At 39.9% G+C, this 22,110-nt stretch overlaps 1 protein-coding gene across 2 annotated transcripts in view; it reads left to right on the forward strand.

Annotated features, from left to right (window-relative positions):
• The window catches only part of si:dkey-246i14.3 (ephrin A4), an 83,649-nt gene extending 63,021 nt beyond the window's left edge, over positions 1-20,628 (forward strand). The window contains exons 3-5 of one of the 2 annotated variants that reach the window (XM_060921456.1): positions 4,701-4,769; positions 18,734-18,757; positions 18,922-20,628. In XM_060921456.1, coding sequence (XP_060777439.1) covers positions 4,701-4,769; positions 18,734-18,757; positions 18,922-19,016 — 188 coding nt within the window. In that variant the 3' untranslated portion in view covers positions 19,017-20,628. The remainder of the gene's footprint in view (positions 1-4,700; positions 4,770-18,733; positions 18,758-18,921) is intronic. The other variant, XM_060921457.1, reaches the window with a different exon arrangement.
• The last annotated feature ends 1,482 nt before the right edge of the window (positions 20,629-22,110 follow it).

Genomic DNA, 22,110 nt, shown 5'->3' on the forward strand with positions numbered 1-22,110 from the left:
GTTTAGATACAAAATGGCTGCTGTCAAATGAAAGAGTAAGAACCAAAGTAGATTTCAACAAGGAGATCATGAACTGTTGGTGAATTTGATAACTAAAAACATGTCCATGATCTTTCCACCATGCTTACCTGTGATGATAACGTCTGGGTTTTCCTCAAATTGCTGATCGTGATTAAAACAAAATTCCATCTCAGGTAATGAGCTGTGTCATCAGACGACAAGATCAAAGGGTGAGGGGGGGTGTCTTCCGGTTGATTAATTAACCAGTAAAAACTGTTGTAACTGAAACTCACCTTTGTAAAATAGTTTATTGGTAAATCTGAAAAGGTGTCGATAATTGTAGCCGCCGCTCTAGTTATTAATGAATACCTTAAAGTGGAATATTTTGAACTCCTTTTTTTTTTTTTTTTTTTTGGAGCCAAGTGCAACAGCACCACCAAAGGTCATCAGGAGAAAACACAGAATGGTATGAAGAAGTAGTGAGGCAGGCGCTGATTTCCTTCTATCCCAGACTGTAGATTCATGCAGCCTGTCAGTGACGGTCATGTCAGGTTTGAGCACTGTAGGTCCCAATCTGCCCAGTCCAGAGTTAAAACGTATAGAAAGCACACTGATCACCATCACTGGGAATCATCTGCGTTCGATAAGGCACCAACATGCATTATAGGTTATATTGTGACACAACCATGTTATAACAGAGATGAGATGAGTTCTGTAGTAGCTTTGAAATGACACGAGCCCCACCCCAATGCAAACTACAGTACAGTGCTCAAGAAGGAGCCTGTGGAAGTCGGGCATTTTAGCTCTAGATTCAGTTAACATAATGCCTCAGGCACTGCTTTATGGATCTCATTATGTTTCAATTGATCATTTTCTCCAGGCCAGAGACTGTTTATTCAATCAGATGTTTTAGGAGAATTTGTACATTTATGTACAGTACCAGTCAAAATTTGTACACACTTTCTAATTCTATGGGGTTTTTTTCTTTATTTTTATTAAGTCACTTCATGTTTTAAAGTAATGATTGATGTCATTTCCTCTTTACTTAGTTGAGCGGTTCTTGACATAATATGAATTACTACAGTTGTGGAATAGGGCTATTTAGTGTGTGTGTGTGTGTGTGTGTGTGTGTGTGTGTGTGTGTGTGTGTGTGTAAAATGACACGAGTGTTTTACTGGGAAATACGCCACTCATATTTTTCAGCCGAACTACATCCAGGACATTTCAGTAACACATTTTTCAACAGCCTCACTTGTGAGCATACTGATGAATTGCTTTGATAAATTTGGGTACTTTTTTGTTTGAATGTTTCTATGTAATCGCATGTTTGGTTGAAGATATGAAGTTAACTTCTCGTGTTGAAAAACACATTTTTCATACGAAATACATCGTGGAGCTGAGTGACATATTTCCTGATATCATCAGAGTGAAATGTCATTCCCAGTGTTTTCCCGCTGACTGGACGCATGTTGTCAAAATGGCGAACTGGTTCAAAATTAAAATTCTTCTTTTGATTAACTTGCATATTTTTTTTGTGTGTGGATGTGTCCAGATTATATAAAGAACATTACATGATGGTGTCACACACATCACATTATCTCTAGCCGCTTTATCCTTCTACAGGGTCGCAGGCAAGCTGGAGCCTATCCCAGCTGACTACGGGCGAAAGGCGGGGTACACCCTGGACAAGTCGCCAGGTCATCACAGGGCTGACACATAGACACAGACAACCATTCACACTCACATTCACACCTACGGTCAATTTAGAGTCACCAGTTAACCTAACCTGCATGTCTTTGGACTGTGGGGGAAACCGGAGCACCCGGAGGAAACCCACGCGGACACGGGGAGAACATGCAAACTCCGCACAGAAAGGCCCTCGCCGGCCCCGGGGCTCGAACCCAGGACCTTCTTGCTGTGAGGCGACAGCGCTAACCACTACACCACCGTGCCGCCCCACATGATGGTGTAAGATATGAAATTTATCTCTTTGTGTTGAAACATATTTCACCACTTGAAGATAAACTTCATGTCTTCACGCCACCGTGTAATGTAAAATATATATTTAAGTTATTCCATGAAATCGAGTCGTACATGAGCTGATCACTGACAAGGCGCGTAGCACCGAGTCGGCTATAAGCCATTTACGAAGAGATTGAGTGGAATAACTGTTTTCTATCCACATTCACTAGATTTTGAGAAACAGAACATTATTTTATTTTTTGCAAATCCGGTAAATAAAAACTTTTATACAAAATGTCCAACAATCATTTCTGCTTAGAATGTAAACAAACCAGTGAAATAACAGTAGCAATTTGTGAAAAATGCGATAATAATAATAATTCTGGAAAAATGGAAAAAGACGCGTTCTTACCATCAAATACTTACTTTCCATACTTTTTTTTGGGGGGGGGTGTTTCAAGCAGAGCTTTTATTTCATTCTCGGTCGGTTCATTTTTTTTTTTTTTTGGGCGGCTGGCAAACCAACTTAAAGGTGCATTACCACCACCGACTGTGCTGGAGTGTGGAACAGGAGATATTGGAGAGGGGAAGACTATATGACAAAGTGATATATCTGACTTGATGCAGTCTGCCATTTTGTTTTTCTCTACTCTTGGTATATGAGCTGATAACCATAATAGTAGAGTAGCCAATTAGAGCGTGCGATTGCTCATATCCAGTAAATGTGGATAATGAGATTTCTTTTAATCATTGCATCTTCGATCTTCATATATGATGTTGACAAATCCATGTTAAAATATGTTCTCCTAATCAAATAATGCTAGAATTGTATTATATGACGTCATAATAAAAGGGAAAGATGGTAACAAAAACTGTGACATCATGCCACGATTGATGTATACTTTTCAACTTGTGCTTCTTGGTTTGATGTGCAGACAGAGATCATGGAGTACGATGATCACAGTGATGAACATGTGTGCATGAGACTGCCGAAGTTTTCTTCAGAATGGCATTTCAGCCATCGCTCCACCTTAGCCTTTTAAAACAGCAAGAAGTGCTTAAAAATTTTGGTGAGAAAATACAGCAAACCTCCATGATAATGGTTATTGTTAATATCCACTGTTGCAAAATTGCTGCAGAGCCTTTATTTAATGTAGCTTATCAACTACAGTACGAGTCAAAAGTTTGCACACCATTCAGTGTTTATTTCTACAGTAATGAATTAAAAGATTCTTCATGTCTTAAAGTAATGATGTCATTTCTCTTTACTTAGTTGAGCGGTTCTTGACATAACATGGATTACTACAGTTGTGGAATAGGGCTATTTACGATTTGATCTCAAACACATTAAGAAGGCAAGAAATTGCACTAATTAACTTTTGACAAGGCACCTGTTAATTGAAAATCATTCCAGGTGACTACCTCATGAAGCTGGTTAAGATAATGCCGATAGTGTGCAAAGCGTCATCAAGGTAGACGCTGGCTACTTTGAAGAAACTAAAATGTGGAACATACATGCATGCATGCATACATACATACATACATACATACATCACACACACACACACACACACACACACATATATATATATATATATATATATATATATATATATATATATATAATTATTTTTAAACAGATTTTTTGTTTACCACATAATTCCATATATGTTCCATATGTTATGTCATAGTGTTGATGTCCAGTATTGTTCTACAATGTAGAAAATACAAAATACAGAGAAACCTATGAATGAGTAGGGGAGTACAAACTTTTTTTGACTGATGCAGTATTTATTTTTTTGGACTTGGTGAGCCTGTAGTATATTTTATTTTCAATATTAAACATTTGTCATCACGATTTTTGATGCATTTCATTATGTTCGCAAAAAGAAATGCACGTTGTTTTCTATTTAACTATGGCTCGTAACTATCCAACAACTTGTTCAAAGCATGTGTTCCAGCTCATGTGTGAGGAAGTAGCAAGATTTTTAAACATCTTGTTGTCTAAATTCGAAAGTAAATACAAACAATTTCGACTTTGTTTTTGTGAAAATGTCAGCCAAATCCTGCTGGAGAAATCGTGTGTGTGTGTGTGTGTGTGTGTGTGTGTGTTAGTTATATATAGTTTGTCCCGTATCGCCAATTATGCCGTCAAATATAAATGCACTAATTACACACACCTAGGGTAAGGCGTGATGCACATGTGAGGCAGAGGTGTTACGACGGGGAATAAAACCTATTGTGTGGTGTTTTTTAGGTTCCTTCAGAACCTGTGACAATTCACAAATTTCACAGTGTATGTAAAAACTGATTTGTTTACCTACTTTTTAATTCAGATTCTGTGTTGTTTCTCCTGAATTAAGCCAAATTTGGAATGGCTTCTTTTTCTTTAACTGGATATGCTTTTATTTTGCAATATGTATTTTACAAAAATGTTTTCACCTTATCCATCAAATTTTGAGAGTAATCATTAGTTAGAAGACTTGAAAGTACACCAAGATTGCATGATCCACACGTGTGAAGGAGTTCAGTATTGGTGCTAGTCTTGCATTTCGGCCCTGTGCTAATGGAAGTCATTTTGTCTCTCGTTTTCCTCTCTCTGTGGGATCAAAGTCTTGGGAGTCATTTTGTCCTTTTTTGTCTTTTTGAGCATTGATTATCGTTTTTCCCCTTGATGCTTTCCAAAGTACTCATTAACTGCGTTCCTCTCCTGTCTGTCTTTCTCTGGCTCTTTACAGCCCTGTCTGTGGATGATGGACCCCCCCTTCCATGCATGAAGCTGCGAGTCACTGTGTGCTGCGGGACCGGTAAGTTACCCCCCCCCCCCCTTTTTTTTTTGGGTAAAGGGAGAAAAACATCTCTTTCCTCGCGCCCTCTCACGCACTCAGGCGACCCTCTTTCTCTGCACGCAATCCCCCCTCGCCTGTCTCCTACCCCCCTCTCTACTTGTTTGTCTCTCTTTATCTTTTGTTTTCCTTTAGCTTTATATTTCCTACATTTTTACTCTTCTAACCAGCTGATCTGTACCATTTTGGGCCATCAAAATCATTTTTTTAAATAATCATTTTAATTTTACTGTAAATTTCAACTGTAATGATATTTTTTCAAAATAAATATTTTTATTTGTATTTTTATTTGCACGGTATTTCACATGTATATTTTTCACATGTATTTATGATATTCATTTAAATGTAAAATAATGCACCAAAATAATTAAAAATAAGTGCGTATACAGGCAAAACATGCTTTACTGTTGTTATTTCAGAGAAATTGATGGCTGAAATAACGTTTCGCTTGTGTTCTCGTGATTTGCATCGAGAACAAAACATTTCATTAGCACTTTTTTTTTTTTTTTTTTTTTTTTAAATTTGCCCTGTTTGCCCTTTATGCATTAGCACAAGATTGTGTATCTGTGTGTGCGTGCGTGTGCGCCCTGGCTCTTAGCCCCCTGCAGTAATGTTATTCTTCCGCCTGGCTGAGCTGACGAGAGTGAGCAGTGGGAAATATTGCCCAGTTAGAGTAGAAATGGCAGCCCAGTCCGTGAACCGTCCGCTCCAATTGCACCTCTTGCCTCGGTCGCTCGCACGCACACACGCATGCGCACGCACATTATACAGTGGGCTGTCCAGTCCAAGTCAGAATATTGTGCTCTGCTTAAAATCAAAATCAGCCACTTGGATTCGTCTCAGCCTCCTTTACAATTAACACCAGCATGAGTAATAATTCAGTATGTTAATAATTCGGTGCATGAAATGTGCAGCGACACCAGGAAGTGTGTTTTATAGCCCTCAGTTCTGCTCCCTTAGTGTCTCTTAGTGCTCAATTATGAACAGAACTCTTCACTTTTGGCCTCAAGGTGCTGCTTTTGATTCTTTGAGTTTATTAAGATGGGAGCGTGGTGTTGTGTGTGTGTGTGTGTGTGTGTGTAAGGAGTCGGATAAGACTGCTTCTCAGCCTAGAGTGATATCAGAGCAGCCAGGAATTAGATAAGGTGTGTTTTGGATGTTTTTCGGCAGTTCTGTATTCGTTTTGATTGATGCTTGCTTTTGTGGTCCGAGAGAGGATGCTCAAACAAGTGAGCGAGCAACGGTTTGTGTTTCTTTCCTTTGTCCATTCCTCTGTTCCCATGCACTTACTTCAGATGGTGTCCCCTTTTTTTAACTCCTTCTCTCACACTCTTTCTGTTCTCTGACCGAAACTAATCCAGACTAAACTGTAGCATCCCCTCTTTTCTCCATCCCTCCCTCTCCTCCCTTTTTTTTTATCTCTCTTCTCTCGTCTTCTGTCATTCTTGGAGTGTCACTAATCTCCCTGACTCTCTGTGGTTCGATTTCTCCTCCCTCCCCATCTTTGTTTTTTATGATCTGTCGCTAGCAGAGCAAAACTAATCTGGGCTCCATCCACTAGACTCTCGCTCCGTCCCTTTTCTTCTCCCTGTCCGTCCGTGCTTGCGCACTTCCCTGTCCCTTCATCCTGCACTCTTTTACTCCTTCCTCTCTCCATATTCACAGCAGATAAGCTCCAGCATGCCTTTTTCAAAACTGAAACACCATCCTGCATCTCGAACACTACTTTCTTTCCTCGTATTCACCCAGAAGGCTTAGCGTTTCAGCCCTTCCCATTGCAGCCTCTCTTTACAATTTGCATCAGTGGATGAGAGGTGAGAATAAAGGGCTGGTGTGCCAGGGAAGGCTTTGCGCAGCAGGAGTTTGTCCCCTCTGGTAGCACTCGGTTCAGAGTTCTGTTCCTTCCTATGGCAAGCTTTTATCTGACAGGACGCGACCAGCTGAAGGTTACTGTCAAGTTGGAAACCTCGGTACAACAGCCAGAGCAAGATTCATGGTTTGTCGAGCTCCATGAGGAGCAATGAGGTATAATTAAAAGGGTTGGGGTTTTTTTTCTTTTTTTTTTCTTCACAAAAACAGTGCTTGTCCTGCGTAGGTCATCAGCACCATAATGGCTTGGCTCAAGGGAAACTGAAGGATGGGGTAGACATCAGAGATGCCTGAAGGAATAGCCTGGCCAAGTCACGGTCTTCACAGCTTCACAAGGGCTTGCCAACTCTCTCTCTCTCTCTCTCTCTCTCTCATATGACTGAGATTGTGACGGTACATAATTAAAGTGGCACTGGGTAAAGTCTGAGGAGAATTGCAGGCTCATTAACAACATGGCTGAACATGTGTCACAGTGAAAAAGCTCCCCCCAAAGTTAGTTTCTGAAAAGCAGCAGGCTTATGTTGGAAAACAGTGCAAACCAGCGGTGTTCGAATATATATTGGAAGTTCTTACTTGAGAGTAGAGCGTAAAGGTTTGAAACAAGTTTAAAAAAAAAAAATCCAGGTTATTCAAAATGGTGTTGTAGTGTTACCAGGAAAAACATTCCCTTTTCTGAGGGTAACTTGTCAAAACATTAATTCCACTATTTTTTTTTTCATCTGTCCTCTTACTTATTTATTCTCCCCCCGCCTTGTCTCCATGCTCTCCCTGCTGTGAGGAACCATTACAGTCATTTCGACTTTCTCTCTAATTGATCCCTCTCTTTTCTTTCCTTTCATGCGCTTTCTTGTTCCCGCTGTGAGCACGCTGTTTCCTGTTCCAGCTCCTCTCTGTCTTTTGCGTGCTCTCTCTCTCTCTCTCTCTCTCTCTCTCTCTGGATACCTTGATCATCTCCTTATCCATCTCTTTTGCCTTTTCATTCTCATTCCTCCCACCATGCTAGGTATATTTTCCTAAATGTGCAATTTGTTGTGACAAAGAAGCTAGGTAGATTCATCTATTAACTTATTTTTTTTTTGCTGATAATCGTTTTTAGCATTTTATTTTTTTCTTCCGTCCCCATAAATTCTGTCTAAAATGGTGGAAGTGGAATGGAAAAGGTGAGATGTTCTTTATTTTCCTGCCTCCTTCTTGACACCTCTCGTTTTTCTCTCCTCGTTGTTGTGCTTCCATACTGCTGCAGTGGTGTTTGACGCAAGTTAGCCAGGAGCAGCCATTTTAGAAAAAGAGGCATAAACAACCTGCCATTTTGATGTCGGTAAACACATACAGCCAGTTAGAGTGCAAAGCTGAACATGCTATGACTTTTTTTTTCCCTTTTTATAATGCTTTTTAAAAATTTTTTAAATTATTTTTATTTATTTATTTATTTGCATTTTAATTTCATGTTTAAAAGAGAAGTCGAATAGCCTAAAATATCTACTGTTCTGCCAAAGTTCTAGCCTCAATACTAAACACAATAGCCTTATTATACTTTTGTTAAATTATTAGTCGTGTCAATAATTAGTCAAATCAGTTATTAATATAAGATGTAATATCAAAATACAAAAACACATGCAACTACAGTAGGGTTGGGCGATATGATACCTTTCTATGATGTACAGTATACATCACAGTAAACTACCATCAAAACTGAAAAACTTTGAGGGGAACCTTTTTTTGCCAAAATGCAGAACATGCGCATGCTGAGAATATTTCTATTGTCAGTTTAGGTTATTTAGGAAAAGTTGTGCAATTGCATCATATTGCTTTCCTGTTCTTAACTGTTATTTGTGAACCATTTACCCATCTTGGTTTTTATTGCTGGGAGGTGTGTGTAGTTTGTTTTGCTGTCACTGTATTAGTCACTATTAGTTCTGATTGTTCAGAGAGGTTCAGAAATGAAAAGTTGATGAATGAACTGAAACACCTGTTCTTATTGTTTGTTTTTTCTGCTCCTTGCCTTTGCACTCCATTTAAACTTGAAAGAACAATCGGGTTCTTTTTGAATTATATCTTTCATGGGATTTGCCGTTCTGCTGTTCTGAATTAATTGTTTGAGCGATTGGGGGGGGGCAAAAAAGTTCTGTATAAGTGAAACCAGAGAAATACAAGTTCACTTTGACTTTAGAAAATCAAAGGACAAACATTGGAATCTCTCTCTCTCTTTCTTTCTTGCTCTCTCTCTGTGTGTGTGTGTGTGTGTGTGTGTGTGTGTGTGTGTGAGATTTTGTCAGGTTGCCTAAGAGGAACTATAAATGTTACAATTTAAAAATCAGTATTACAAACATGTATATCTCTCGCTTTTTTGTTGTTGAGACTCACAAAATCCTGCACATTCATTTTGAAATAAAGTTGGAATAGTTTGACAGTTGAAGTGCATTTCTGTCTGAAAAGCTGTATATACGGTACATTCCTTTTCTGTGCTCATTCACTGTCCTTCAGTCATTCATATCCTAAATTTTGTGTGTATGATATATAAAACACATGCAAGTCCGAAAAATAAAGAGAACCCAGTTAAGCAAATGAGACAAAAATATTATACTTGGTAATTTATTTATTGAGGAAAATTATCCAATATTACATATCTGTGAGTGACAAAAGTATGTTAACCTTTGCTTTGAGTATCTGGTGTGACCCCCTTGTGCAGCAATAACTGCAACTAAACGTTTGCGGTAACTGTTGATCAGTCCTGCACACCGGCTTGGAAGAATTTTAGCCCGTTCCTCTGTACAGAACAGCTTCAACTCTAGGATGTTGGTGGGTTTCCTCACATGAACTGCTGGCTTCAGGTCCTTCCACAACATTTTGATTGGATTAAGGTCAGGACTTTGACTTGGCCATTCCAAAACATTTAACTTTATTCTTCTTTAACCATTCTTGTAGAATGACTTGTGTGCTTAGGGTCATTGTCTTGCTGCATGACCCACCTTCTCTTGAGATTCAGTTTATGAACAGATGTCCTGACATTTTCCTTTCAAATTCGCCGGTATAATTCAGAATTCATTCTTCCATCAATGACGGCAAGCTGTCCTGGCCCAGATGCAGCAAAACAGATCCAAACCGTGATACTACCACCACCATGTTTCACAGATGGGATAAGGTTCTTATGCTGGAATGCAGTGTTTTCCTTTCTCCAAACATAATGGTTTTCATTTAAACCAAAAATTCTATTTTGGTCTCATCCGTCCACAAAGCATTTTTCCAATAGCCTTCTGGCTTGTCCACGTGATCTTTAGCAAACTGCAGATGAGCAGCAATGTTCTTTTTGGAGAGTAGTGGCTTTCTCCTTGCAACCCTGCCATGCACACCATTGTTGTTCAATGTTCTCCTGATGGTGGACTCATGAACATTTTAATGAGTTCTGTCAGTATGAGTGAGTTAATTCATATAATATGAATATGTATGTGGAGCCAATGTGAGAGAGGCCTTCAGTTGCTTAGAAGTTACCCTGGGGTCCTTTGTTACCTCGCCAACTATTGCACGCCTTACTCTTGGAGTGATCTTTGTTGGTCGACCGTTCCTGGGGAGGGTAATAATGGTCCTGAATTTCCTCCATTTGTACACAATCTGTCTCACTGTGGATTGGTGGAGTCCAAACTCTTTAGAGATGGTTTTGTAACCTTTTCCAGCCGGATGAGCATCAACAAGTCTTTCTGAGGTCCTCAGAAATCTCCTTTGTTCGTGCCATGATACACTTCCAACAACATGTGTTGTGAAGATCAGACTTTGATAGATCCCTGTTCTTTAAATAAAACGGGGTGTCCATTCACACCGGATTGTCATCCGACACCTGACTCTAATTTCACCTTCAACTTAACTGTTAATCCTAGAGGTTCACATACTTTTGTCACTCACAGATATGTAATATTGGATAATTTTCCTCAATAAATAAATGACCAAGTATAATATTTTTGTCTCATTTGTTTAACTGGGTTCTCTTTATCTACTTTTAGGACTTGTGTGAAAATCTGATGACGTTTTAGGTCATATTTATGCAGAAATATAGAAAATTCTAAAGGGTTCACAAACTTTCAAGTACCAGTGTGTGTGTGTGTGTGTGTGTGTAAAACACACTATATATCATCTCCTTATCTCTAGCCGCTTTATCCTGTTCTACAGGGTCGCAGGCAAGCTGGAGCCTATCCATATTTTTATTTATTTATTTTTTTCTCGTTTCCATTTCCGGTTGAGAGTACGTCGTGCGCGTTCTGGCTGCCGCTTCTCACCAGAGCTTTTTTATTTTATTTCTTTTTCTATTTTTTTTTCTGTGTGTTTGTGTAGTTTGATGTTTGTTTGAGTGTTTTTCTCCGCCAGTTGTGGTGTAGCTCCGGACCTAGTTTTGGGCGTTGGTTCCCTCCAGGCCTTGGTTCACTGTGAGTGATGCCTGCGCTCCCAGCTATGGACTGCAGTGAGCTCGTTGCTCATTTTACATCGTGGTTGTCCAGCGCTCTGCGCTTTAACGCTTGGCGTAATGTTCTGAGCGATGTTGCTCGGTGGTGTCGTGGCGGCTGTGCAGGCGGTTTGGGACATACCAGCGCTATGCGTGGCGGAGCTTCTCTGCTCGCTTTGTGGGTCCATGGCATGGTGTTCGAGCGATGTTGCTGACGGCGTCACAGCGGCGGTGCTGGAGATGTGGGACTTGTTTTCGTGCGCCTTTTGGTGGGACTGTGGCTGCTACACCACGGGAATTACATCCTGACCCCTACTTGGTGGACTTTTTACTTTTTATTTTTAATTTATTTATTTTTTATTATATTTTTTATTTGTTTATTTTGTCTTTCCTTGTCTATAATTGCAACGCGTCCTTGGGGTTTTTTGAAAGGCGCTATATAAATTTAAATTATTATTATTATTATTATTATCCCAGCTGACTATGGGCAAAAGGCGGGGTACACCCTGGACAAGCCGCCAAGTCATCACAGGGCTGACACATAGACAACCATTCAGACTCACATTCACACCTACGGTCAATTTAGAGTCACCAGTTAACCTAACCTGCATGTCTTTGGACTGTGGGGGAAACCGAAGCACCCAGAGGAAACCCACGTGGACACGGGGAGAACATGCAAACTCCACACAGAAAGACCCTCGCCGGCCATGAGGCTCAAACCCGGACCTTCTTGCTGTGAGGCGACAGCGCTAACCACTACACCACCGTGCCGCCCGATATACAGTGCTGCTTGAAAGTTTGTGAACCCTTTAGAATTTTCTATATTTCTGCATAAATATGACCTAAAACATCAGATTTTCACACAAGTCCTAAAAGTAGATAAAGAGAACCCAGTGAAACAAATGAGACAAAAATATTATACTTGGTCATTTATTTGTTGAGGAAAATGATCCAATATTACATATCTGTGAGTGGCAAAAGTATGTGAACCTTTGCTTTCAGTATCTGGTGTGATCCCCTTGTACAGCAATAACTGCAACTAAACGTTTGCGGTAACTGTTGACCAGTCCTGCACACCGGCTTGGAGGAATTTTAGCCCGTTCCTCCGTACAGAACAGCTTCAACTCTGGGATGTTGGTGGGTTTCCTCATATGAACTGCTCGCTTCAGGTCCTTCCACAACATTTCGATTGGATTAAGGTCAGGACTTTGACTTGGCCATTCCAAAACATTAACTTTATTCTTCTTTAAACATCCTTTGGTAGAATGACTTGGGTGCTTAGGGTTGTTGTCTGACTGCATGACCCACCTTCTCTTGCGATTCAGTTCATGGACAGATGTCCTGACATTTTCCTTTAGAATTAGCTGGTCTAATTCAGAATTCATTGTTCCATCAATGATGGCAAGCTGTCCTGGCCCAGATGCAGCAAAACAGGCTCAAACCATGATACTACCACCACCATGTTTCACAGATGGGATAAGGGTCTTATGCTGGAATGCAGTGTTTTCCTTTCTCCAAACATAACGCTTTTCATTTAAACCAGAAAGTTCTATTTGGTCTCATCCATCCACAAAACATTTTTCCAGTAGCCTTCTGGCTTGTCCATGTGATCTTTAGCAAACTGCAGACGAGCAGCAATGTTCTTTTTGGAGAGCAGTGGCTTTCTCCTTGCAACCCTGCCATGCACACCATTGTTGTTCAGTGTTCTCCTGATGGTGGACTCATGAACATTAACATTAGCCAATGTGAGAGAGGCCTTCAGTTGCTTAGAAGTTACCCTGGCATCCTTTGTGACCTCGCCAACTATTACACGCCTTGCTCTTGGAGTGATCTTTGTTGGTCGACCACTCCTGGGAAGGGTAACAATGGTCTTGAATTTCCTCCATTTGTACACAATCTGTCTGACTGTGGATTGGTGGAGTCCAGATTCTTTAGAGATGGTTTTGTCACCTTTTCCAGCCTGATGAGCATCAACAGCACTTTTTTCTGAGGTCCTCAGAAATCTCCTTTGTTCGTGCCATGATACACTTCCACAAACATGTATTGTGAAGATCAGACTTTGATGGATCCCTGTTCTTTAAATAAAACGGGGTGCCCACTCACACCTGATTGTCATCCCACTGATTGAAAACACCTGACTCTAATTTCACCTTCAAATGAACTGCTAATCCTAGAGGTTCACATACTTTTGCCACTCACAGATATGTAATATTGGATCATTTTCCTCAATAAATAAATGACCAAGTATAATATTTTTGTCTCATTTGTTTGACTGGGTTCTCTTTATGTACTTTTAGGACTTGTGTGAAAATCTGATGATGTTTTGGGTCATATTTATGCAGAAATATAGAAAATTCTAAAGGGTTCACAAACTTTCAAGCACCACTGTGTGTGTGTGTGTGTGTGTGTGTGTGTGTGTGTGTCAGTCAGTACGTCATTAATCCAGCCATTTGCACTACATTCAAACTGCAAGGCTTAATGCTCAATTCCGATTTTTTTTGTGAAATCCGATTTTTTTGTGAGGTCGTTCACATTAACAAATATATGGGACTTGTATGTGATCCTCAGTATGAACGAAAAGCGATCTAAAAGTGTTCCGCATGCGCATTGCAGGATATGACGACGTCACACGCAGTGAGCATGGCCAGTGTTTACGGAAGTAACCTAAAGTTTCCTGTGTATGACAGTAGCCAGCATGGAGTACCTGGTGATGATGCAGTTGTTGTTGCGACGGAGCCAGAACATGCACAATAGCCTGATGTTAAGGAGGAGGTTGAGAAGGAAGAGGGCAAGGGTTTTGGCTCAGGTGTTCTGTGGGGTAGTGACTGCAACCTCCGTTCAAAGGAACGTGTGGGTGCGGAGTCGCATTGATGTCATGCGCCATGTTGTTGTAACTTTTTTTGAGAGACCCGCCGCCTACTTCAGCGCAGAATAGTGACGTTTGTGGCTTGTTGATGACGTGTAAGTCGGATGAATGCGACCTGGCGGTTCAGACTGAAGTCGCATATGAAAAGATCGGATAGGAATCGGAATTAGGACCACATATCCAAACGGCCTGGGTCGGATTTGAAAAAATCAGATCTGTGTCGTTCATATTGTCAATAAAAGATTGGATACAGGTCACATACAATGGTACTTGAAAGTTTGTGAACCCTTTAGAATTTTCTATATTTCTGCATAAATATGACCTAAAACATTATCAGATTTTCACACAAGTCCTAAAAGTAAAGAGAACCCAGTTAAACAAATGAGACAAAAATATTATACTTGGTCATTTATTTATCGAGGAAAATGATCCAATATTACATATCTGTGAGTGGCAAAAGTATGTGAACCTTTGCTTTCAGTATCTGGTGTGACCCCCTTGTGCAGCAATAACTGCAACTAAATGTTTGCGGTAACTGTTGCTCAGTCCTGCACACCAGCTTGGAGGAATTTTAGCCCATTCCTCTGTACAGAACAGCTTCAACTCTGGGATGTTGGTGGGTTTCCTCACATGAACTGCTCGCTTCAGGCCTTTCCACAACATTTCCATTGGATTAAGGTCAGGACTTTGACCTGGCCATTCCAAAACATTAACTTTATTCTTCTTTAACCATTCTTTGGTAAAACAACTTGTGTGATTAGGGTCGTTGTCTTGCTGCATGACCCACCTTCTCTTGAGATTCAGTTCATGGACAGATGTCCTGACATTTTCCTTTAGAATTGGCTGGTATAATTCAAAATTCATTGTTCCATCAATGATGGCAAGCTGTCCTGGCCCAGATGCAGCAAATCAGGCCCAAACCATGATATTACCACCACCATGTTTCACAGATGGGATAAGGTTCTTATGCTGGAATGCAGTGTTTTCCTTTCTCCAAACATAGCGCTTCTCATTTAAACCAAAATGTTCTATTTTGGTCTCATCCGTCCACAAAACATTTTTCCAATAGCCTTCTGGCTTGTCCACGTGATCTTTAGCAAACTGCAGATGAGCAGCAATGTTCTTTTTGGAGAGCAGTGGCTTTCTCCTTGCAACCCTGCCATGCACACCATTGTTGTTCAGTGTTCTCCTGATGGTGGACTCATGAACATTAACATTAGTCAATGTGAGAGAGGCCTTCAGTTGCTTAGAAGTTACCCTGGGGTCCTTTGTGACCTTGTCGACTAATACACGCCTCGCTCCTGGAGTGATCTTTGTTGGCCGACCACTCCTGGGGAGGGTAACAATGGTCTTGAATTTCCTCCATTTGTACACAATCTGTCTGTCTGACTGTGGATTGGTGGAGTCCAAACTCTTTAGAGATGGTTTTATAACCTTTTCCAGCCTGATGAGCATCAACAACGCTTTTTTTCTGAGGTCCTCAGAAACCTCCTTTGTTCGTGCCATGATACACTTCCACAAACATGTGTTGTGAAGATCAGACTTTGATAGATCCCTGTTCTTTAAATAAAACAGGGTGCCCACTCACACTTGATTGTCATCCCATTGACTGAAAACACCTGACTCTAATTTCACCTTCAAATTAACTGCTAATCCTAGAGGTTCACATACTTTTGCCACTCACAGATATGTAATATTGGATAATTTTCCTCAATAAATAAATTACCAAGTATAATATTTTTGTCTCATTTGTTTAACTGGGTTCTCTTTATGTACTTTTAGGACTTGTGTGAAATTCTGATGATGTTTTAGGTTATATTTATGCAGAAATATTGAAAACTCTAAAGGGTTCACAAACTTTCAAGCACCACTGTATGGGCGAAAAAATCGGATTTGAGTCACTTCAGCCTGCAGTGTGAACGTAGTGCAAGTCACATCCTGTCTCTTGCAAAAGTATTCATCCCCCTTGGTGTTTTGTCGCATTACAAGCCGAAATTAAAATGGATTTTTGGAGGGTTAGCGCCATTTGATTTACGCAACATGCTTACCACTTTCAAGGTACACATTTTTGTTTTATTGTGACACAAACAATAATTAAGATGAAAAAACAGAAATTGGGGGGCATGGTGGTGTAGTGGTTAGCACGGTTGCCTCACAGCAAGAAGGTTCTGGGTTTGAACCCAGTGGCCAGCGAGGGCCTTTCTGTGTGGAATTTGCACGTTCTCCCTGTGGTCTGTGTGGCTTTCCTCCAGGTGCTCCGGTTTCCCCCACAGTCCAAAGACATGCAGTTAGGTTAACGTGGGGTGGCCTTGGGCTGAAGTGCCCTTGAGCAAGGTACCTGACCCCTGACTGCTCCCCGGGCACTCTAGTGTAGCTGCCCACTGCTCTGGGTGTGTGTGCGCACATGTGTTCACTGCTACAGATGGGTTAAATGCCGAGGATGAATTTCACTGTGCTTGAAGTGTGCATGTGACAAAGGTTTCTTCTTCTTCTGGAGTGTGCATCGGTATTCACCCCCTTTCATATGAAACCCCTAAATAAGAGCTGGTCCAACCAATTCACTTCATAAGTCACACAATTAGTTGCTGAAGATCCACCTGTGTGCAATCAAAGTGTCACATGATGCCTGTATATAGTAAATCAACCTGTTCTGGAAGGACCCTGACTCTGCAACGCTAATAAGCAAGCAACATGAAAACATGTCAGACACAAAGTTGTGGAGAAGTATAGATCAGCGTTGGGTTATAAAAAATATTCTAAACTTTGAATATCCCAGGGAGCACCATTAAATCCATTATAGCAAAATGGAAAGATTATGGCACCACTGCAAACCTGACAAGAGAAGGCCACCCACTAAAACTCACAGACTGGGCAGGGAGTGCATAAACCAGAGATGCAACAAATACATCAAAGATAACATTGAAGGAGCTGCAAAGATCCGCAGAGGAGATGGGAGTATCTGTCCATCGGACCACTTTAAGGCATGCACTCCACAGAGTGGGGCTTTATGGAAGAGTGGTCAGAAAAAGCCATTGCTTAAGAAAACGCATTTGGAGTTTGCCCAACAGCATGTGGCAGACTCCCCAAACACAAGGATGAAGATTCTCTGATCAAATGAGACTAAAATTGATCTTTTTGGCCATCATGGGAAATGCCATGTGTGGTGCAAACCCAACACCCTGAGAACACCATTCCTACAGTGAAGCATGGTGGTGGCAGCATCATGCTGTGGGGATATTGTTCATCTGCAGGGACAGGAAAGCCGGTCGGGACTGAAGGAAAGATGGATGGCACTAAATACAGGGCAATTCTGGAGGAAAACCTGTTTGAGTCAGCCAGAGTTTTGAGACTGGGATGAAGGTCACAGGTTGTAACTAGTTTTAGACATATTAATTGAATTTTTATATAATTTTACTGCTTTTGTAAGGCTAAGGGTTGCACCCAGCATGGGACTTGTTCCCGTTCGTGCTCACCCTTTTGGGCTAACTTTAATTTTAGTTTTTGTTTTTTTTCTTTATTATTGCTTATATTTTTGTAAATGTTAATTTCTTATTGATGTAATTTTTTGTAAGTAGCCCAATAAAGTTGTTAAAAAAAAAAAGAAGGTTCACGTTCCAGCAGGACAATGACCCTAAACATACTGCTAAAGCTACACTGGAGTGGTTTAAAGGGAAACATTTAAAATGTCTTGGAATGGCCTAGTCAAAGCCTAGACCTCAATCCAACTGAGAATCTGTGGCGTAACTTGAAGATTGTTGTCCACCAACACATCCCAACTAACTTGAAGGAGCTGGAGCAGTTTTGCCTTGAGAAATGGGCAAAAATCCCAGTGGTCAGATGTGCTAAGCTAATAGAGACATACCCCAAGAGACTTGCAACTGTAATTACAGCAAAAGGTGACTCTACAAAGTATTGACTTTGGGTGGTGAATACCTAGGCACACTCCAGATTTGTTTTTTCATCTTAACTATTGTTTGTGTCATAATAAAACAATTTTTACCTTTAAAGTGGTAGGCATGTTGTGTAAGTCAAATGGTGCTAACCCCCCAAAATCCATTTTAATTCCAGCTTGTAATGCAACAAAACAGGACAAACACCAAGGGGGATGAATACATGCAAGACACTGTATATACATTCCTTTTCTGTGCTTTTTTTCATTCAGCTGTTCATTCATTGTCAAAGTCAGTCAGTCATATCCTGAAAGCTGTATTTGCATTTTTTTTTTCTGTGCTTGCTCCTTCATTCATTCCCTCAGTCATTCTGTCAGTGTCCCACTTGCTGAGAGAATAACATTTGGACTCAAGTATCTTTCCTTGTCTCTCCAAATCATCTCTCCTTCTGTCCTTTCATTCATCCCTCCATTCCCAACTGTTATTACCCTCTGCTTTTTCCTCACACATCTCTCCTCTGTCTCACTCGATCTTAGTTTCCGAGGCTTTTCTCTCTTCCAGGTCTCTCCATGGTCCTCCAGCACGCTTAATCTTCTCCCATCGCTTTCTTGCTTTCTTGCCATCCTTTTCGGGATGCGACCTTTAAAAGAAGCGGGGATGTATTTTGGGGTTGCACAGCCGTTCGTAATTTTTCATGACATTTCTGTGTGAGTAATGGCAAATCTTTCTTCCCATGCATTTTTTTTTCCCGCTGCTCTTTTTTGCCTTCATAGATGATCTTCAGGGTTTTTACCCCAAAATAGTGAAAGTGCTTACACTTCCCCCCTCCCCCTCACACTACTTCTCTCTCTCTTTCAATATTTTTCAGAAGCAACAACTGTAAATAAAGGAGGTAAGCTGCTGTATGAAGCTTGTTGATTTGACAGGAGTGACAATATTGTGATTATTTGATGAGGCCTGATGAGGCCCTGGAGATGTTATGAATTGTTTTAATAACCTCTCTTCTTCTACTCATGTATAAATGAGTAAAACAAGAAGTACAATATCTTTTCACAGAAATTCCAGCTCCCCGCAGTTTTGCCCAACCTGGAAGAACGAGTCCACTGCCTGTCCTCGCTCTCATCTCCTTTTCCCTCTCTTGTTTTTTATGATAATTGGAAGCTTCAACCCAGCTAATAGCTAAGACATGCCAACAGGTCATGTGGGATCACTCACTATCTGTACACACACACACACACACACACACACACACACACACTCTCTCTCTCTCTCTCTCTCTCTCTCTCTCTCACACTCACTCACTCTGCTCACTCACCCTACTGTCATATATTTGGAGTGGCACTAATCTCTCTCCCTCCATTTCCTCTCTCTCCCTGTCCACTCTGTGCCGCTTCATTCTAGACGCGACTGGCACTAATCTACCTTCAAAGAACTCTTCCTGCTGCTCTTCTTTTGTGTAATCCTTTATTCATTAAAAAAAGCTTCTATCCCCCTTTCCCTCCATACACCCCTTTTCTCTTACTGTACACTACTACTGAACTGAGCCAAAGGGGAGAAGACGAGGAGAGCAGTGGACGTCCCTGTAGCACCTGTGCTGCTAAGAAAAAGTGCAGGGACACAGCGCAAGCAATAAAGCTCTCCGCTCATTCATCAGCTCTCAGGATCACACTCGAAGACTTTTTATTTTGCTCACTTTCCGCCACGGATGAACTGGAGCCAAAGCGAGACACCACTACACTCAAGGTGAAACGTTTAACGTGAGACCAATTTGTATCTGAGGACTAGCAGAGACAAATGTGTCATTTTCATTCAGAACACACTTGAGAGGAGGAGAAGCTGGACCAACAGGAAGAGGTTTTACTGCTTCCTGTTCAGGCTCAGCCAGAAATTGCCATGGACTACGGTTCGCTGTTCATCTCAGCAACAGTGAATGCGATTGGGAAGTTTGTTTCACACCACCAGTCACGCCTGAAAACGATTGGTCAGTTCCGCTCGCAAAGCTTCTCGCTTATGAAGATGATTGGACAGTTTCCTCAGCACGTAATCACATTCAGATTCTTTTTTTTTTTTCCTTCAGTTGATTTTATTTCCGTTTCTCTGCGTTCATAGAATCCTGTGTGTATGTACTGGCACCCAATTCCATTATTATACAGGTATCAAATTCAGTTTGTTTGTTTAGACCAAGAGAAAATGTCTCATTTTAATCATTTTCATGTTTGTTATTCATTACAAAGTGATTTCAGAACATGTTCTATGCTCATATTTTATAGAAATAATACATAAAGGAAGACCCACAGTAAATTTCTTTGAAATTGCAGCTTTTGCAATGGAAATGTTATTTTATTGAAAAGTAACATCCTATTTAAATTCATTTAAAATGTTTTTTGAAATTTATGTATCTTGTAGGCTAATATTCTTCAAACCAAATTTGTGGTTGCTTATTCTTTTGTCTTTGTATGAAATGCTGATAAAGTTCAGTTTTTATACCGAATCAAGTTATTGAATCAAGGGTGCAAGTACATTTACATTAAAAAAAAAAAGTTACAAAAACATCGAAATGAAAAGTGTAAAACAGTTTAGACAAAAAATTTGTGTGCTGGATTTCTCATGATTTTTTTTCTGTGTATAATTTTTGGTTTGGTTTTGTTTGTTTTTCACATTTTAGTGAAGAGTTTGGTGTCTTCTGTGAAGAATTACAGGTTTAAGCATTTTTGTACTGTGAAATAAATGATCCTGAGTAAATAATAAAGCTGGTTAAATTTGTGTTGGTGTCAAATCACCGGAATCCGATTCAGCTCCAAGTGTATAATTTAGTAAAAATACATACATAATTGATCACTCAAAGACCGTAGTGCAAGAATGAACACCATTACACATCAATTCATTTAGTATTAAGGGAATAATGTTTGTTATAGGTGTAATACAAATAAGAAAAATACATCAATTAAAAACCTGTCTTCCACATACATTTATGAAGTTTTATTCTGAGTTTTCGTATCTACGGTCCATCATGGGTGACAGAATGAAATTTAAAAAATGGAATAAAAGCTCAGAATAAAACTTCATAAATTTATGTGGAAAACACTTTTATTGATTTAATAAGATTCCTAGATACAAACAAACTTTGGATATAATATTACAAGATCAAATGTTTAACACTTTGTGTTTTTAATTTGAATTGTTTTTGCTTTCTAAAAATTTACGGTAGTTAAAATTATGCATATGTACAGGTATATGTCTATTACAATATTTTATTCCTATTTTCAGATTTTTAGCCTCACATATAGATGACTGCAGAATTATTGACATTCAAAATACACATTATAATAAAGTAAAATAAGTTTGGTTAGAGGGAAGGTAAGTAGTTTTTCCTGTTGAGTGGTTTTTTTGTATTATTAATTATTTTTAATTATTAAAATGGGGCAAAATTATAGACTCATTCTAAGGAATATTTAAAATAAAAACATTTGTCATCTCTCAAAAGTACATATTTAAAAATGCCCAAGGGCACCACCAGAAAGCTTTCAGTACAAAATGGACAGATGGTTGTTGACCTACAGCAGTCAGATAATGGATAATAAAACTACACAAGCAGTTAAAGTACTATTAAGCACAATCAAGGTCATGATAAATGTCCTAAAAGTGGAACAACTGAGAAGTTTCCAAGAAGAGCGCCCATGATTCTATTGCACAGTGAGAGTAATAGTGAGGGAGGCAAAGACAAAACAAAAGATTACAGTTCTCTGTGTTTCTTGGGGTTGTTGGGTTTGAAAAATGAACTATTACATGCCATTTTGATGAAACCAAGCTATTTGGAAGAGTTGTGCAATAGATGTACTTGAGAACATGAACAAAACATACCACCATGAGTTTGCCAAGTGTTATTTGGAAATACAGATGGAATTGTTTTGTGGGCTGATGAAACCAAAATTAACTCTTTGGTCGTGAGCAACAGCAGTTTGATGGAAAAATGTCAAATTGTGAAATCCTGATGAAACACGCAAGAATGTGAAGATTGATAGCATCGTGGGATTTTACTGAGGATCAGGGTATTGTAGTCGTCAACCTGGTTGCCTTCAATAAACAAAGTGTGTGCAAATTTTTAAATCCTATACATGCATCCAGTGATTTCCAACATCCATCACAGTCTCTGGATTTAAACCAACCGGAATGGAGTATCATCCACTATGTATCATCTGTTATATCTGTTACTTTTTTTTTTTTTAATTAAAGGAGGAGGTTTAG

This window comes from Neoarius graeffei, chromosome 5 (assembly GCF_027579695.1).
Source record: "Neoarius graeffei isolate fNeoGra1 chromosome 5, fNeoGra1.pri, whole genome shotgun sequence".
NCBI lineage: Eukaryota > Metazoa > Chordata > Actinopteri > Siluriformes > Ariidae > Neoarius > Neoarius graeffei.